Source organism: Mus pahari, chromosome 4, assembly GCF_900095145.1.
Source record: "Mus pahari chromosome 4, PAHARI_EIJ_v1.1, whole genome shotgun sequence".
Classification (NCBI taxonomy): Eukaryota; Metazoa; Chordata; class Mammalia; order Rodentia; family Muridae; genus Mus; species Mus pahari.
Genome location: NC_034593.1, coordinates 90,409,542 through 90,422,799, shown reverse-complemented (window position 1 = coordinate 90,422,799; position 13,258 = coordinate 90,409,542). Strand labels below are relative to the sequence as shown.

Sequence of the window (13,258 nt, the reverse complement as noted above, 5' to 3'; positions counted from 1 at the left end):
TTTTTTTGGTTTTTCGAGACAAGGTTTCTCTGTATAGCCCTGGCTGGCCTCGAACTCAGAAATCCGTCTGCCTCTGCCTCCCACGTGTTGGAATTAAAGGCGTGAGCCACCATGCCCGGCTGATATAGCTATTTTTGCACTGTCAATTTTACCATCCCACGAGCATGGAGGATTTTTCCATTTTGTAGTATTTTCAGTTTCTACAGTGTTGTAAAATTATCATTAGAGCATTTATTTACTTTCTGTTAGGTATATCCTAGTTTTTTCTTTTCTTTAAAAAATAGATTGTGTTGTGGTGTTCTGACTTCTCATTCATATATATACTATATCTATATCTATGTATATGTATACACATATATATTATATTTATATATAATATATTTAATATATATTTCTAATAATATATTAATATTAGAAAGCTACTGATTTTTGCATGTTAATTTTGTATTCAGCTATTTTGCTGAATATGTTTGTCCATTTTAAGAGTTGTGTAGTGGAGTCATTAGCTCTCGTGTGTAGAAGATCAACTTGTCTGTAAACAGGATAACTTGACTTCTTTTGTTCCTGTTTTCATCTCATATTTCTCTAACCAAGCTGTCACACATAGGATGGGAGAAAGTAGATATCCTTGTTTCCTGATTTAGTGGAAATGCTTTCTTTCTTTGTTTAATTGTAACATTGTTTTTTGGTTTGTTGTAAATATCCTTTACTATTGGATTCGAATAAATGCCTTTTCTTCATTGAGATGATCATGTTGCTCATATCCTTAAGACTATTAATAGGTTGGTTGTATTGATTTGCATATGCTGAAGTATCCTTTTATTCTTGGAATGAAAGCCATTTTGGTTAGCATGAGGTACAGTCTCAGCTACTTCTGTACCTCAGACTCCATGAGCGAACCCTGAGGCTGCTTCCCATGTGTTGCCTCAGTTATGCTGTTCTCTTCTTAATCAGAGCTGGTTCTTCAGCTCCAGCCGTCAGAACCACTCCCTATTAGGATAAAATAGTACACTAGCAACCTTGATCGACTCTCCTCAAAAGCTTCACAAGGCAGGCCTTCATCATGTGCACTGCTTTCAGCATTATCACCTCAGTTCTCTTGGCTCATTAAGCTTTGAACACTATAGCCCAAAATTCCAAAATTTTTCCACAATTTCATCAAAGTGTGGTCAGGTCTGTCAGCAATATCTCACAAACCTGGTACCACTTACTGTTTTAGTTAGAGTCTCTACTTTTGTGACAGCATATCATGACCAAGCAACTTGGAGAAGAAAGAGTGAATTTAAAAATAGTTTATAGTTGTATCAACCACTACGGGAAATCAGGGTAGGAGCTCAAGGCAAAAACTCGGGGACAGGAACTGGTGAAGAGGCCATGGAGGAGTGCTGCTTATTGGCTTACTCCTCATGGTTTTCTCAGCCTATTTTCTTTTACAACTCAGGACCTCCTGCCCAGGGTGAGACACCAACAGTGAGCTGGGCCCTCCCATATCAATTATCAATCAAGAAAAATGTTCCACAGACTTGCCAACAGGCCAATCTTTTTTTTTTTTTTTTTTTTTTTTTTTTTTTTTTAAATTTTTTTTTTTTTTTTTTTTGTATGTGAGCACACTGTCACTGTCTTCAGCCACACCAGTAGAGGGCATCGGATCCCATTACAGATGGTTGTGAACCACCATGTGGTTGCTAGGAATTGAACTCAGGACCTCTGGAAGAGCAGTCAGTGCTCTTAACCATTGAGCCATCTCTCCAGCCCCAACAGGCCAGTCTTATGGAGGCATTTTCTCTGTTATATTCCCTCTTCTCAGATGTCTAGGTTTGTGTCAACTTGACAGAAAGCAACTAGTGCATCTATTTTGTCAGATTTTAGTAAAACCTTATCTGCTTATGTTCTAGTTCCCTTTCATTAGACTGTCCTTTTCTTTCTTTCACCTTAAGACTGCTTGTGTCTTTGCTAGTAAAGCGTATTTCTTGCCGGCAGCAGAGATGAGTCCGGCCGTTAAGTACAGTCTGCTAGCATGTGTCTTGGAGAATTAGTTACAGTAGCACGCAGAGGTGATGTGGAAAGGTGTATGCTGTCATTTTGTCACATTTGCCCTGTTTGGTGCTCTGCTGTTCTAGTGTAGCTTTTCTTTCAGTGGTCTCATTGATGTGTGTACTTATATTTTAATTCAAAAATGTTTGCTTCCTTACTTTTAAAATAATTTTAAAAATTTATTTTTATTTTATGTGTAAAAATGTTTTGTGTTTCTGTATGTGTACCACATGTGTACCTGGTGCCCACAAGGTCAGATGAAGATATTGAATCACCCACTACTGAAATTTCAGGTGGTTGTGAGCTGCCATGTTGCTGGTGAGAACCAAACCTGACTCCTGCTGAGCCATCTCGCCAGCCCCAATTTAAAAATTTTAATTAATGTGTTGTGAAATAGTTCTGCTTAAAACTATTGCCAAAATAATGTTACTTTTAAGAAAGTTAAAGGGGGCTGGTGAGATGGCTCAGTGGGTAAGAGCACCTGACTGCTCTTCTGAAGGTCCGGAGTTCAAATCCCAGCAACCACATGGTGGCTCATAACCATCCGTAACAAGATCTCTTCTGGAGTGTCTGAAAACAGCTACATTATACTTACATACAATAAATAAATAAATCTTAAAAAAAAGAAAGTTAAGAAAACATATTTAATCCACATTTGAAATTATTAATATCCTGTCTTCATTCTTATCTGAGTTTGAAAAATATTGTATGTATAGTTGTTTTGAAGCAAATTCTGCTTAAATGAAGTATATTTCTACTTTAAATTTTTTGCATACTCTAATGTATATATTTTTTCAAACCTTGTATTTTCATAATGTAGGTACATTTGAGTGAAATTTGGAGCTCCATAAATGGTTATTTCTATTGATCAGGTTTCTGAGTTTAAACTTGTACATTGTGTGAGTGCTTTCATTTATTTAATTTCTTGGGTTTTGAGGATAAATATGAACATCAGTTGTTGGCAACCTTTGTTCTTAAAATTGCAATTCACTAACAGCTTTGTTCTTTAAATAAAAAGAGTAAAGATTTTGTTTGGCCTTCGAGGAAAATACAAATTGTAGGTGATCCATTATCAAACAATTCAAAATAATTATAGGACCCTTAAATTGATTACTATTTAATCATCAAAAGTTTGCCAAACATTTCTATGTCTTATTGCTGATGTTTAGCTTAGCAAAGAGAGATGCCATGTTGTTTTTAATTGTTTTGTTTATTAGTATTCACTGCACATTTTTCTTACTCATGTATATATGAAAGCATTTTAATGTCTCCCTTTGATCAGTTGAAAAGTATAACATTTGTAGGAAAAATTACGATGGTGTTAGTTTGAAGCAGCTAATTTTTAAAATTGAGTTAGTCTTTAGTAGAGCTCTTTGGAGTTTTCTTTTAAGTTAGAATATATATGAGTCAAATTTTATATTTTAGAATGATGTCTATGAAATAACATAAAAACTTGTTTAGAATTTGGTCTTTTGAAAATTATTTGCATATACTTTGAATGATGTTTTCCTTTGTTGCTTTTAGCTGGTAACTTTTTCCATGATAAACTGTAAACTGTTGGACTTGCCTAGGTTTTGTTTATAGAGGATAACAGAATCATTAGTTAGCTGAAATCTCGCTGATCTCTAAATGTTATGCTTTATGTCTAAAATGTATGCTGCCATTCTTAATTTTTTTGTGTCCTATCATATTAAATTAAAAATTCTGAAAATTTACCAGGGTCTTACAGTATCCTTGCATGGTGTGGGTGTTAACTAGCTCTCTAATTGCATCCTGTAGTGTTGACTTTCTAAACTCAGTCTGTCACTTTCATTTCCCTCCAGGCCATTGCATTTTCTGCTTCTTTATTGGGAATTTTCTCCTTGAAGGCCTATTCATCAGAGACTCCTCTGTGATCAGGACTCCAAAACACTTTGTCTGATCATAATGTAGAAAGGGCCTTTCTTCTGTTGTGTTTTCTGTCCTTAGTAATCAGTATTCTATTTCTCAACTTGATTTTCTTTATGGTAGTTTTCACCATTTCAGTGGTCTCATTTGTTACAAGAGCAGGAATATTTTATGTCATGTTTATTGATGTCTGTCCTGCAGCATAGCAAGTTCTTACTATTTGTGAATGTAAATGTCTGTCTTACATATTACTATATCCACATTCCTTTTTTGATTCTCTCTTCTAGCTATAAAAGAAAAGATTGAGAGTGGTATTTGCCTCTGATAATTTTAATGAGAATACAGTATTATATAATAAAGGAGCTTTAAAAGTTAGTGCTATGTATGTCCAAATGTAGATTTTAGTGTGTTCTTAACCTAGATTATTAAAGTATAGCATATTAAATTGACAGCATAAAATTCAGAATATATGCAAGTATATAAGAGAATCATTTATTACACAGAATTCTCCCCAGCTATGAAAACCAATGAGAAAGCTGCTATTGTGAACTGATATGGAAAGACTAATAAGGCACATTACAAGAATACAGTGCTGATCAGAGCACTTAATACACTTCGCTTATGCTTTGCCTACAAGAGGGAGAAAACAAATAAACAAATATATGTATAGCTGTGTATTTATAAAAGTTCTATATGTGTAAGAAGCTAGTAAAAAGTGATGGATTATAGAGCTAAGTGATATAACGGGATGAGAATAGGTAAAATGTATTTGATGCTTAATTTTTATGTTGTCTTAATTTTTAAAACCTGACTGTATTATTGATTTAAATTTTAATAAACAAAATTAAAATAAACTATTATATTAGATGTAATAATTTCTAATATATATTTAAGATGCTTGTGTTTCCCTTTCGATAACCCTGTCTCTTTCTATCCTCTTATTACTCAGTGGAGTAGGTCGAAACTGGGGCTGGGCGTCTGCAGGCAGCAGCATCCTGGCTGAATTTGGCACCCTGCACATGGAGTTTGTGCACCTCAGTTACTTGACTGGTGACTTGACTTACTATAATAAGGTTCGTCTCTGTCCTCCTTCTGTTTGGTATAAAGGACTTAACAAGTTTGCCAAAAGACATCACAGGTTTTCAGGGCTTTGGTTTTTATTGCTTGTTTTCCTCTTTCAGTTATTTTCCTTTTTAAATTTCTTTCTACTTAGAAATATTTAAAGTATTTATTGAGAAGTTATAACTACTATTTTTATTTAATTCTATTCCAATTTCTAATCATGTTTCTAAACTCTGTAGCCAGCATGCTAAGACAAGAAAACAAAATTTAAAAAGGTTAATAATTGCAAAGGAAGAGAGGAAATACTGTTTATTTACAGAGTATGTGATTATTCTACTGGATATTTTAAGACAGTCTTAAAGGTTTTTGTGGGTTTTATTTTTAAAGGAAGGTTTGCTTTTTCATTTTCTTTTTGGTGAAGTGGATCTTAGTTTAGGGTCTTGCAAATGCTGACTGTTGGATCTACTACTAGACTTAGACTATACTTAGAGTCTTAGAACTTGACTATTTAAATACAAATAACTACTGTGAATGCAAAACACAGCTCTTAGCTCAAAAGAAGTAAGAAATGCTTATTTTAGAGCAGAATCTGAGCAGTCTATTGTGCCCTCCCCACCCCCAGAACAGATTCAGGTTATTATTATTTCAACATCATAATAGTTTCATCTAATTTTTATAATAAGAGATCAAAATAAAATTATAAGTAATCACCCATTTTAAAATATATTGGTGAAAACATCAGGTGTATGAGTTACAGCAAAGCATATCTCTTTGTGGGTCTCAGATACCAATTCATAATATTCTTAGCCTTTGGAATGATAGAAACCAGGGGTCTGTTAGGACATCTCAGGGGGACCTAATAGTCACAAGGCAGTAGGTAACATATAGAGGTAGGTAAGGAGTAGCAATTAAGAGGGGTAAATATACTTTAAGATAGTTTAGTTCTGAACCCAAAATATTCCGACAGTCTATAGTTATGGTATTTTAACGAGTTAATCATGCCTGTAGTTGCTTTAACATGGACATGACTGTTTCTTTTTCTTCTTAAGTTCACACTAGAAACAAACATTTTAATTGCAGGTGTATAAAATATAAATGTAGACTTAAAATCTTTAGTGGTTTGTCTATATCAACTGCAAAAAGTAAGAAAGTAGCATTTTATAAGAAGATACTTATGTGGTAGGAACAGATCTTTGTGTTTACCACACACTTAAAATCTGTGGAGGTTAAGTTCACAGTGAGGCCAGGGTGGCTGCTGGTGGTCAGTACTTTTTGGACTAGAAGGAAGAAGTGTGCCAAGAAACTAGGAAAGTATACTTGGAACAGTCCCACAGGAAGTTCCATTTGCCTGCCAGCTTCAGTGAGGGAAGGAGTGACAGACGTCTCTGTCACAGACAGCTCTAGGTTTCCAGTCTCGGTTGACCAGGGAGAAGCAGAGGCTGGAAACCACACTTATATTTGTGTCCAACCTCAGTCTTTTATGTCAAAACTTTCTTGTGAGTACTGGAGTCAGGATAACAGATGAGAGTCAGTGTGGTCGTGTAGACCTGTAGTTCCAACATTCCTAAGACTAAGGCAAACAAATCTGTTAACGCCAGTGTAGACTCCATGATGAGTTTAAGAGTCTTCCCTGTCCTAAAAAGGGAGAAAATGATGATGAAAAATTCATTCAAAAGGAGTAAGTACAGAGTTTGTAGAGATTTATCAGAACAAAAGGAGAGAAGGCCTCCATGGAACACCAGGAGGAAAAAAAAATGAAAATCCTGTCCAAATACCACCATAAGAAAAACATTGATCCTCCATACCCCAGTTTTTGTAGAATCAGAATATAAACTGCTCCTACAGTAAGATGTGCTGAGTACCAGAGAGGAAGAAAACATTACTACCAAAAAGATGGCCAAAGTGGAAGCAACACAGGGAAAGACAGAGCTTGTAGGAATGACTTAGAAGACAGAACTGCAAAATGCGTTCTAAGAGCACACCGAGGAACACAGACAGTATTATACACAATTTCAGATGTTAGAAAGCCAAGTTTCTCATCTTTCCTAATGTCAATAAGAAGTGTCTATACATGGCGTGTGGAATCATTCCATTGTTGTGGTACATGATGGTGGCCTTACATATCAGAGATTCAAGCTTCTTCCCAAAGCACCATGCCAAACCCAGCCAAAGAAAAGATGATGAGAATTACTGTGCTTAAAATTATTAGTGTGCTCAGCTCCAGAAGGCTGAAGTACATGTGTATGCCCGTGAGGAAGAGCGTGTTCTAAGTCACTTAGAAGTTACATAGGTGGTCAGTCATGTGTGAGGACAGCATGGATATGTTACCTACTCAAAATCTGCGTGATCAGATTTTAGTATGAATAACTTCTCAGAAATAGAACACCTTTCCTGTGGCACTGCCTGCTCTCCCATCTGAAAGCCGCTATTAGATCTGACCAATCTACAGACAGACAGAAGTCAGGGCTTTGGGGAAGTCATCAGCCTCTTAATGTATTTCATGATTTTTTTTTCCCTCTATTAACCTCAGGGAGATCTTTAAGAATTTAGAGAATGCTTTATTTTGAGAGCATTTAAGCCCAACAGTTTGATTTTTACTTCATTTACTTTACTACTTATTAAATCGAAATGAATACTTTTCCCAGAAAGTTTTGATTTCATTTCTCTGGAGTTACTTTTATTCTTATATTTTAATATATACAGGGATACATCTGGATTATATAGGTGATTTTGTGATGGTCTCTTTTGTTTTGCTATTTTATTATTGTTTGAGTTTTAAATAATAACATATCCATTAATAAAGCTAATGAGTCTTTTAAGGAACAGAAGCCCTTCCTGACCATCACACACAACAAGGTAGAAGGTGGGTGTAGGTTCCAAATGAGGGAAAAGCTGCAGACCGCAGGCTAATTAATGGAAAGCTTGATGACACCTGTTTTTATTAATTACATTCTTAATTTCACTTTGATTAGGTGATGACACCTGTTTTTATTAATTACATTCTTAACTTCATTTTGACTAGGTCATGCACATTCGGAAACTACTGCAGAAAATGGAACGCCCAAATGGTCTTTATCCAAATTATTTAAACCCAAGAACAGGGCGCTGGGGTCAGTGTAAGTATTTCTAGTACAACTGCTGACTTGTTAAAATGGTTATTAAAAAGTCTTTGCTTGATACAGTGAAAGGTGAGCCATTTGGAATTAAAACCCCAAACCTAGGCCTGACCCTGCTAGTTATCTGGTAATGCTGCTGCCACCCGTGACTCTGATCTCCTTTAGCGACTTAAGCTGAGTTTCTACTTGGTAAAAGGAAGCATCGCTAAGTTGTCTCACAAGGATGTTTTCTCTTTGTATCTGGATGTACTTTGCTAAAATGTGGGTCAACAGTTTGAGGGATAATGCATAGTAACTATTCATATCTTTCTGTAAATAAGAGTACTGCTTGAGATTAGTATTTTTGTATGAGGAGTTCAGAATAAACATAACTGTGTAAATTTTGGAAAAGGGGACAGTTGCTATTGGACTGACGGTGTCTAGTCATGTCATCTGAGAAAAAGGTGTCCCGTACCTGATCTTCACTAGCTGTTGTGTGAGACTAAGATAGGGAAGGGGTTAGCATTTGAGATCTCGTTTCCAGGCTAGCAGGGTAGGCAGAAACACTTAGGAGTGGTTGGCATATAATGTGATAAATGTAATAGAGAAGTGTACTGCAGAATGTGAAACTGCAGAAGTAATTATTCAGCCTGGTGGGAAAATGTTAATAGTATCAGCTTAGAATTCATCTTTGAAGGTATTGGGTTTCAAACAGTAATTGTTACAGTTTTAGTAGGTTTTAAGAAACTAAGATAGCTACACAGTGCTGTCGGCCTGGGTACCTACTGGGGGCTGTGAGAGGTTTGCCAGGGATGGGCCTGCAGGCTCCTTTTCAGGAAGCTGCTCTTAGAGCCGTCTTGATCTTTCTCATGTATTTGCCCCTCCATTAGCTCATGGAGTTCACTTTTCTTTTTACTTTGAAGAAAATATTAAAGCTAATGCTCATACTGAATAGAAATATATTTGAAAAAGCAAAAGGATGATAGCTGTATTTGTAAAACAAAACTGTAATATTCTTATGTTATAGACGAGTGAATGGATTGGATGCCTATTTAGTAATTTTGACGAATTAGATTGTAAAATTTACCCCCTTAAGTATTCATTAATATTTGGAATTTCAAATTTGGGAAAATTATACTCAGTTTCTACAGTATCTCATGGCAGTATATATGTTATATGGTATAACTACTTAATTATATTTAAATGTCTAAGATAAAAAGCATCAAAAGCTAGGTAGTGGTTGCACGTGTAATCAGAAACTTGTCTTACAATGTACAATATAAAGCCAGAAGCATAAGATGTCAGACTAATCATATATAAAGATTAATCTACATTCTGTAATAATTAAAAAGCAAATTTTATTTATTTATTTTTTCGGTTTTAACTCGGTATAATTAGAATCTTTCAAGCTGCCAAACAAAAGAATAAGCTGTTTCGGAAATAATGAGCACTCTTTCTTAAACTCTTTTTTAAAGAAAGTACTTCCATTGAAGTCGAACTTACAGCAGTACTACAGCAGAGAATGTAAAAAGCAAATTTTATAATAAGATACATTTGAACATATTTGGAAAATGGTTTTCATATTCTTTCTATATTATGATGTCTTACAAGATCATAAGAAATAGATGTTCACTGAAAGATTGCTGATGTAAGAAAACAAAAGTAATTCAGGAAGCAAAACAGATGATCAATAAATCAGTACCGTTTAGCTCTGGAGGTATTATGCCTAGTATTTATGAACTGTCTCTGTAGACCTCTCTCTCCCTAGAGAATTCTTCCGTCTAACCCTTTCGCTGTGCTCATGGTCAGAATGTACTGTGAACAGAGGCACAGTTCTTTGACCATTAGTTTGGTAAAGCAAATCAAAACCCCTGTGTACCCAGTGTTTCAAAGAATGTTAATATTTTTATGCCTTCTGAATCGAGCAATTACCTGGTTTATTTTTGGAAAATTTTAAGAGTTATAAAGTTCATTTACTGAACCTAGGAATTATTAACAGTTGCAATAATTTTGAAACATTCTAAGAAGTTTTTATGCAACTTAACTTTCTCTAATTATATAACATGAGCATAGTCATTAGACAAATGATAGGTAGTCAGTCGGTAAGCATTTGAAACATTACTTTTATACTTACTGAATTGTGCTTTAAACTTAATTGTTTTAATAGGGTTTTCTTTTAGAACTTTATGCATGAGCACTGCATCTTCCCACCCTCATTCATGTTCTCTCCTTCAGTTACATGTACATACATATGGGTATGTATATGTGTGTGTGTGTGTGTGTGTGTGTGTGTGTGTGTGTGNGAGAGAGAGAGAGAGAGAGAGAGAGAGAGAGAGAGAGAGAGAGAGAGAGGTCTCACCTCTCTCTAGAGGTGGGACCATATGTAATTTCTTCTGTTTGTATTGGCAGGTCTGGTGGTGATGTCATTGTCCTGATCTTGAAAGTTTTTGGGCATGTTTTCTTTGTTGTGTCAAGAGGATATTATTTAACAGCAGATGTCCCAGGCCTCTGGCTTTTACAGTCTTTTCACCCCCTTTTCCATGGTTTTCCCTGAGCCTTAGGTGGAGGGGTTCTGTTGTAGATGTATCAGTTGGGCTTGGGCACCTCATAGTCACTTATTCTCTGCATTTTGACTAGTTGTAGATCTCTGTAATAGTCTCTTATCTATTGCAAAATGAATTGTCTGATGCAGAGTGAAAGGTATACTTTTCTGTGGATGTAAGAATGAGTATATAAGAAAACCAAGAAAAGCAAAACAAAACAAAACAAAACAGAAATGACATTGACTTAGGAACCTAGCAGTATATGGTTCTTTCAGGTCTATAACCTACCCATAGATAGTTGGCTAGGTTTAAAGTACTGGGCACGAATTCTCTCCTGTTGAGCAAGCTTTAAAGTATCCAATTAGATAGCTGTATGGTTTTTCCCAAGGTAAAAGTACTGCTGTTGTACCACTGTGGATATCTTGTGGCCCCATGCATTGTTGTGGTTCATTGGCATTCCAGCTGGACAGGACTACCAGTTGTTTGTGTCCCTGCACAGGTTGAATAACACTATTGGATACTGTGAGAGCCACTCCTCAGGGAGGAGACTTCCTGATCAGCTCCAGCTTGATTCCTCCACATCCTTTGTCTGAAAAATGTGGTGTCTTCAGTAATATAGAACCTTATCTTCAAATTCTGGTAGAAAACAAAAATTAGATTGGTTTAGAAACCTGACAGTAAAAAGTAAAAGGCTCTCCTTTCAGAGAGCAGCTGTGGGTATCACTGTCCTAACAACACCACCTTTTCTCTTTACTAAGTGATTTAAAAAAAAAAAACAAAGCAAAACTTGGTAAGTGTTTGAAAAAGACTGGATTAACTCTTACTTGTATCATCTATGAAAATGATTTCAAAGTGGGTTTTAAAAATACAACCAAATTTAAGTGACTGAACTGCAAAGCCCTTAGATGAATGTCCACACCAGTAGATTTCTCAATATAATGCCAAAACTAGATAACTGTAGGGAAATTAGTTAGATACAAATACAAGTTAAAAGTTTTGTGCATCAAAGGATACTATCCTGAGTTAAATATAACCTACCAAACAAGCTACATACATGATGAGGGAATATTTCCACAATGTATAAAATCCTGTAACTCAACAAGAAGGCAACATAAATGAAAAATAGACCAAATGATTTGAATAGATATTTTCCCCAAGAAGATATGCAAAAGGAAATAAGTAAATGAAAAGCATTCAGTGCCCTCGTTGAAATGCAAAAGAAAACCACAATGAGACAGTCACCTCCTACTTCACAGCTGCCTTGGTGGCTGTAATCAAGAGAACAGAAGCAAACCTTGGCAAATGTGGGGAATTAGAGCATTTGTCATTTCTGGTGGTCACCAAAAACCTTGCAGCTAGAGTAAAATCCTGCCAGTTTCCAAAAGATAAATAGAATTACCAAATGACTAGCAGACTCAGATACTTACATCCCAGTATTCACAGAAGCCAGGAGCTGGAAATGTGCTGCTTGGGATGTGATTTGTCACCTGGAAGTGCAGTTGCTGGAGACTCTGGCCCTGGTGGTGACAGTAGGGAGAGAGTGGAACATTTAGGATGTGCAAGAGTTTCAGGAATGGACAGTGGTCAAGATTACCTATCTCTGGGAACATTACTATCACGGCTAGAACACTTCCCAGTGGTATACAGGTACGAGGTAATTGGGCCATTAGAGCCCTGTCCCAAGAAGGGGTTGGTGCTGGTCATAGCTTTTATGAGGATGGGTTGTTGCAGAATAAATCCATCTTATATGGCTGGTCCTTTCTACCGGTTCCCTTTCTAATTCTTTTGCTGTGTTGTGATGTAGCCAGATTGCCTTCACTGAAGTTAAGTAGATGCTGACACCATGATCTTGAATCTTCAAAATTGTGAACTAAATAAACCTCTTTTCTTTATTAATCCTAGCATTAGACATTTTGTTTCAGCAGCAGAAAATGGACATAATCCAAGTGTCTTAACAGGGAATGAATAAACAAAATATAAAAATATAAGTGTTACAATGTAATATTACTCAATGATTAAAAAAGGAATTAATTACATGTGCTACAATATAAGTGAGCCCTTTGAAAACAATATGCTAAATGAACAGAGATAACCATACAACACACACCAACATACATATTACACCATCTATCTATCTATCCATCCATCCATCCATCTATCCATCCATCCATATGATTGCACTTATGTCAATACTTAGATTCATAGAGACAGAAAGTAGGGTAGAGGCTAGCAGCAGCTTTAGTGAAAGAGAAATGGAACTAGATTGTATTTGTAACCCCAGCAGTCCAGGGACAAAGACAGGGAGGTTGTGAGTTTGAAGTTAGCCTGAGCTACAGTATAAGTTTATGTGAAAGTATGTCTCAAAACAAAACCAAATTGATAGGTTGAGGAGAAGGAAAGACAAGAGGAAAAACAACTTGCTGACATTCTAGCCCTTATTTTATTTTATATTTTTGCAGGGAAGAGGGAGTGGCAGAGGGATCTCTGAGAATCAGTCTTCTCGGCTTACAGACTGGGGTAGTTATAGTGAGGTGAGGGCCGGAGAGTCTGTTTCCTTCCTTCCTCCCTCCCTCCTTCCCCTCCTCCCTCCCTCCCTCCCCTCCTCCCTCCCTTCCTCCCCTCCTCCCTCCCTTCCTT

At 36.2% G+C, this 13,258-nt stretch overlaps 1 protein-coding gene across 1 annotated transcript in view; it reads left to right on the top strand.

Moving 5' to 3' along the window:
* Man1a2 (mannosidase alpha class 1A member 2) overlaps window positions 1–13,258 on the top strand; it is a 133,750-nt gene that overhangs the window by 73,063 nt on the left and 47,429 nt on the right. The window contains exons 7-8 of the mRNA XM_021195475.2: window positions 4,871–4,994; window positions 8,006–8,099. Coding sequence (XP_021051134.1) covers window positions 4,871–4,994; window positions 8,006–8,099 — 218 coding nt within the window. The remainder of the gene's footprint in view (window positions 1–4,870; window positions 4,995–8,005; window positions 8,100–13,258) is intronic.